Source organism: Lygodium microphyllum, chromosome 15 (genome assembly GCF_053477565.2).
Source record: "Lygodium microphyllum isolate KBCC chromosome 15, Lygodium_microphyllum_v1.1.10, whole genome shotgun sequence".
NCBI lineage: Eukaryota > Viridiplantae > Streptophyta > Polypodiopsida > Schizaeales > Lygodiaceae > Lygodium > Lygodium microphyllum.
Window position 1 is genome coordinate 37,930,761 of NC_141149.1, and position 6,306 is coordinate 37,937,066.

Sequence of the window (6,306 nt, forward strand, 5' to 3'; positions counted from 1 at the left end):
CCCATTGGTGAATTATTATTGTTTCCGCCAATGACCTAGGATTCAACCTTCTAATCCCTATATCAATTGGGTGTGCCCTAATGGTATCGCACACCTTTTGAGTGGTTGGTAAGGCATCAAGCTAGCTCATTGCCCTCCCCAAATGCAAGACTTGGTAATTCTGCTCCTCTGAGAAACTCTACACATTAGGGGATACTTCAATCACTCCATAGCTCATTTCGACAATCCTACAAAACTTTTATTCTCAAAAACACTGTCCACACCCTTTTCTCCAAATAATAATTGATATTTCTTTAATTCAACTATTCTCAAAAAACACCAATTTTTAAGCTGAGCCTTGATAATTTGATTAGTTTGCACATTGATCATTCCATTCATGGGGGTGTGGTTTGCCACCTCCGTGTGCTAGTGTTTGCTACATCCTCATTGATTATAGCCATCATGGCAATAGTATTTAAGCAACAAAGGGTAGCCATCTAGCTTTTTTGGTTGATGGCCTCAAACTTGCTTAGATCAATACAAAACAAAAGCCTCTACTAGATTTTTAATGAAGCTTCTACAAGGTAAAAAATAGGAACAAAGACTCTAGTCTCTTCTCTTATCAGCCTTCCATACATGCACTCACAAGCTCTCTCTCCTTGAGACTCTTGAGTTTGGGCATCGAAAACACTTATAAGGCATTTGACAAGGGAAAGATATATTACAACTAATCCCAATGGCCCTTTACATTATCTTTTTAGGATTACAAGAGATCATGGGATTGTGAGATGGAGAAACATAAAGTGTGGTGTTCCAAAAAATGCCCATAAAAAGCAAAAAATGCACTCATTTGTACTTGCATATATCATGTGCATGAAAGTTCTTGCACTCAAGATAGAACTACAAACAATCATGACTTTTGATGTGGAACTCAAACTTCAAAGCGAATCGAAGAGTTGCAATTGTACCAATGAGTTTTACAATCACTTCTTCTAATAATAAGTGCTTGAGTAGTTTTGAAAGAGCCAAACTTTCACTTTTGAGATTTCAACTTATCAAAAATTGGTATGGCTAGTTGATATTTTATTCACATGTGGATGCTAAGATTGCCCACCTTACTTAGTACAATTGCTTGTGACATTATAGATCCGCCCCTTGCCAACAAGACACATGACTTAGTGCAATTGCTTGTGACATTATTAATCCACTACTTGCCAACACAACACATGAAAGAACAACTCTAATAGTCAATGGTTCATTGAAAAGGATGGAGCAATGCTAGCTCAAGGGCTCTCTAAGCAAAGAAAACTCTGACTCATGAGACATTTTCCACTCATTGAACCATGTGAACATCAGATCATCATGATGACAAGGAAAAATTCACAACCTTGCAAGAATTGTGCTCATATGAAGTTGCTCTAAGGCTTTAAGAAAATCAAGGCATGCATCATGATCCAAGACTAGGGTTTTGGTTGTTGTCAAACACATCTTTATTTTCTTAAGGCATGTTCGTATCAAGAGATAGTGATTTGCAACAAAAATACTTTTTAGATTTTGTTAGTCTCTCTCCACTTCATGTAACATGGCTTGGTTGCTAGAAATCATTTGTCGCACACCAAAAGCATAGGAATGCTCACTAAGGGCTACGGCACACAAAGGCTTAGTTTGCCGCTCCTCCATCTAAATGGTTCTCGATTGCGCCTTGAAGAGAAAACCTTTCTAATATTATGTGCCAATATACTCTTCCACAAAAGCCAAAAAAAAAGGGGGAAGTTGACTATAATGTAATGTGTCATGAACTATATTGAAAGTAATAACTACAACACTTTGCAGGTGTGTAACATGCCCACTTTGCAAAAAGCCTCTTCAAAAAGAGGAGCAAATTTGACCAAATAACTTTTGGACTTCAACATCCTAAAGCATCATGGCTAATGCCTCCTTCACTATGTCCATCTCTTCAACCATAGCTTTGTTGTAACTAGATCTTCTATGTACAACCTTTTTTCCAAAAGTTCAAGACATCATAGTGATTGATCAAATTATTACCCATAACTTCAATGACTTGTTATCAAACTAAACCCTATCTCCTAATATTGGACTCCTCAAAGTAAGAATGTTGTTTAAGCCAAGCAAAGTAATCACTTCGTGAGTTGCATCCAAAGAGCTTTGATCTTTGTACATTCCTAGAAGATACGTGATGTCTTCATCATCAACCCTCGCATAGAGTATGCAAACTAATGACAATTGCCCAAAGTTTTGCCAAGGAACTTTTAAGCAGGTTCCTTCCAAGATATCACTCTACCACAAAGTTTAGTTTGTTCAAGGGTGTGGCTTTTGACATGCATCTCACCATATACATCCAAGATTTTGCACCATTGTTATCTAGATTTCTATGCTCATCTTCTCCTTCTCATTCAAAAGAAACCATTTTCCCTCTTACATCCTTCCTTGTCTTGGAATGAAAGAGAGGCTCGCCCACAAGGCCCATTGTCATATACGGATGGGTGTTTTTTGTTACCAAAGAGAGACATCAACCAACAATCCTTTTTCCTCGTCAAATTAGAAATAAGCCACTTAGCCTCGCTGAGATCAAGTTGACCCAACCCCTACGCTACTTGGCCTCATTTTGGCCCAAGTTAAACCTTGCTAGGCAACTAGGCTTCTAGAGGTTTTCTTTTGGCAACCATTTGAATCCATGCAAGTTAATAAAGACCGCATTGCCAATTCATTCAACTTATTAGTGGGCGCAACTAACATGGTTTAGAATCCCTTGGAATTACATAAAAACCACCCCTTGGTGAAAGGGAGACCTTACACATGAATGCTTTAAGCTCTTTTTTTGATAAAGCACTAGATGCATTAAAAAACTCATAAGTTGGATGTTATTACATTCAAGCTTTTATTAGTTACCCATTAAAAGGGAATACTCCCAGGACCCACAAGCGTTCCAACAACTTTGACTAAAACCGACAATGGAGGTTTGAGATTCCAGAAGGGGATTTGTCTGGGTTCCAAAATAGTGTGCGTGTGCGTGTGTGTTATTCACTTTCCTTTAAAATTGCAGCATGTGCACGACCCCTGAGGGGGTAGCGTGGAATTTTCAAACATTGACCGGGTCAAAACTAGATATCTCGTTAGCGGCATGATTAAGAGATCTGCTTTTTTTACGAGCATTGGCTGAAAGCGACACGCTGTTGGTAAAGGCAGGCAGCAACGTCCTGGCACTCGTAATAAAGATAGCACTCACCGGGATACGCGATAATTAAAATCCAAGAAAAACAATATCGATACACATTTAACGATTTCCAAATATCAGAACTTAGAAGGCTTATAAGCTATGCCGTAGCAGAGAATATGGAAAAGGAACGCATGTATGTATGATAAACCAGAAACCAGAGAAGAAAAACCGAGCGCAAAAAATTTACAGCTTTGGCTACAATTACAGATGCCATTTTGACCCCAAAAAAATTTACGACGTAAACGTATAATACAATATAGTACCCGGAATTGGATACGTAAAATGGATGGCACTGGACAGTCTTAGCCTAATCACACCCGTGATTAAGGGTAACAATGGGATTAATTACACCTTGAAGCACTAAGTAAGATAAGCGATTAAACTCAAGCGTGGAAGCAGGGTGAGACGAAACAGGTTTCTCTCCTTTACATGTTTGATTAGAACACTGTGACGACGATGGCTACACTCTTTTCGCTGCCTCTGCAAACGATACACAGATCCGCTTTGCCTGCTTTCTTACGAGTTGATGCGAGCCGCTATAAACCGACATCAGGTTGGCCTGAACATGCTGTAGTCGTTGATACCTCGAAACGAGAAGTCCCGCGGGCTGGAGAAGGCCATGGCCCCTGGCGCGCCTCCGGGAAAGCCCTGCAACGACGAGCCCGGAGACGGGGGGAGGAAGCTTGGGGAGAAGGGAGGTAGAGGCAGAAAGGTAGGGGAGAAGGGGGGCCATGCGAAAGGAGGGCCCGAGGGGGAAACGGGAAGCTGAGGCGGAGCCGGAGAGGGTAGCAATGGTGGCAATGGCGGATTCTGAGGCTGCTGCTGCTGCGCAGGTTGTGACGCAAGCTGGGATTGAACCGAGGCCCTCCCATGCATCGTCGCATTGCCCTTCGGGGAAGACGGAAGGGGGAGCAGCGAAGGGAGGCTTGACGATGCAGAAGCCGCCATGGATCCTGGCGAGACACCTCCAGAGATGGCATCCAACGGACTGGCCCAGGTGTTGTCGCCTGGTGTGAGGGCTGGCAAGGGCGAGAGGAGATGTGGAGACAGCATCGGTAGCAGGGCAAACTGGCCGTTTGCATCTTGATTCATGTGCGTGTTTCCGAGAAGCGTTGGAGAGGGAGGAGGCGGGGGCCTCACCATTGAGGGAGGAGGTTGTGATGGACGATACTGGTGCTGCTGTTGTTGCTCTCGTTGCTTGAGTTGAAGCTCCTGCTGTTGCTGCTGCTGCCATAGGAGAAGATACGACAGATGATGCTGGCTGTTTATAGCATTGGCGTTGCCGTGGAAGCTCTCGTTAATGATGCCCTGATTGACGCCGTTCATACCTTGATGGACGCCGTTGATACCTGGATTGACGCCGTTCATGCCTTGGTTCACGCCGTTCATGCCTTGGTTCACGCCGCCGAGGGCCGGATTGACGCCATTGATACCTTGATTGACGCCGTTCATGACCAGACCGACATGGCTGAGATTCTTGAAATCGGGCCTAAGAGGAGGCGGGGCACAGCGTTGGAGGCGGGAAGCTCTAACAGGCGCTGCGGGAGGTGTGCAGGATGAAGGGGAAGGATGATGCAAGGAAGAAGGAGAGGAAGACGAACGAGAAGGGGAAGATGAAGCGGAGGAGGGAGAGGGCGATGGAGAACCTGTGAGCTCTTGGACGACTCTGCGGAAGCTGCTAGGGTCAGCGTTAACGACCTTTGCGACGGGGCGAGAGGGAGCGGAGGTGGCGGAAGAGGAGGTAGCGGACGAGGAGGAGGCAGTGGTCTTCTTGATCTTGGCGGAGGACTTGTTGGTGGAGAGACGGCGGTCGTGTATATCCATAGCTGTAGCAGCAGCCATGGAAGCTCCAGAGAGAGAGAGAGAGAGAGAGAGAGAGAGAGAGAGAGATTTAAAAGACGGGAAGAAAGAGTGTGAAAGAAGAAGGTTAACGATGGAAAAAGTGTGACAAAAGAAAATCAAAAGGAGGAGGAGATGGAGAAGGGGGAAAAAAGAAAAGAAAGGGGAGGAGGAAAAGGCGATGGGAAGAAAATTTCTGATACGATAATGATGGAAAAATAAAATTGAACGAAGAAGGAAGACAGACCCCCGTTGACTGTCACCTACGTGGCAGCCGCCTCCCCCTCCCCTCCCCTGCCGCCACGTCACGCCTCCCAAAACCTGTCTGAATCCACCCCACCTGCCACCCATGCCCTTTTCATGTCCCCCGATTTATACTCCACCTTGCATCCATATAAGTTCCCTGGCCAGCCTTTTTTACCACCACATTGACATCGCGCGTCTCAGGTTGTGGACTTTGAAATACCTACAAAGAACTTGGGAAAGTTAAAGGCACATTCAGAGCCATGACACCCACACATGATACATCCATCTAACCTACGCGGTAACGCGAGTCGACAAAAGTTGAATTTCACTATGGGTGGATGGTGGATATAACTTCAACTTTGACAAATTCAAGACTCGACCTAGTTGATAAAGCATCCTCTAAATCCTATTAGCCCCTATCACTGTGTTGTAGTAGGGGATTCCATCACCATTTCCCTTACTATGAACAAGGATGATGGAGGTTTAAGAAGAAATTGCTTGTCCATCTTTGACTCGCCATTCACAAACAAGCTTTCGAATGTTAGAGAGTTTTTCATCGATTATCTCAATAGATGAGTTGTCAAAGATGTGGCTAAAATTCCACTTTCACTGCCAAGCATTGTTCACGTGATATGCATGATGCTAGCTTAGATAAAGCATTGTCAAGAAACTAGCCTTTCTTTTTGAAGCTTTGCAAATTCAAAATGTAAGTATGCTCAACTTTACCTACATGTGTTACACCGTAGTTGGAAAATGAAGTTATCCTTTAACACCTTCTTAAGTTACAGGTGTGTACATTAACAATACGTTGGATCCAAGATCATCAATTGATAGCAAGTACTCCAAATCTTTTACACACGAGGGATTACAACTGGGCTACAATTCTCACATCTTCTTAACCAACTGACAACACAATTAAAGTCGATGAGTACTACAAACACAAGATAAGAAGGAGTTGCTTGTTTGTCCATGACTCCCATCCATAAACAAACTTTAAGACGTTA

At 43.7% G+C, this 6,306-nt stretch overlaps 1 protein-coding gene across 1 annotated transcript; it reads right to left on the minus strand.

Moving 5' to 3' along the window:
- Positions 1 to 3,373: 3,373 nt before the first annotated feature.
- Positions 3,374 to 5,187, minus strand: LOC148024444 (uncharacterized). The gene has a single exon (XM_087694076.1). The coding sequence runs from the start codon at positions 5,057 to 5,059 to the stop codon at positions 3,767 to 3,769; it is 1,293 nt and encodes a 430-aa protein (XP_087550202.1). The 5' UTR covers positions 5,060 to 5,187; the 3' UTR covers positions 3,374 to 3,766.
- Between the last annotated feature and the right edge of the window lie 1,119 nt (positions 5,188 to 6,306).

Excerpts from the sequence above, each read along its gene's own strand:
- LOC148024444 (XM_087694076.1), bottom strand. The coding sequence starts at position 5,059 with ATGGCTGCTGCTACAGCTATGGATATACACGACCGCCGTCTCTCCACC.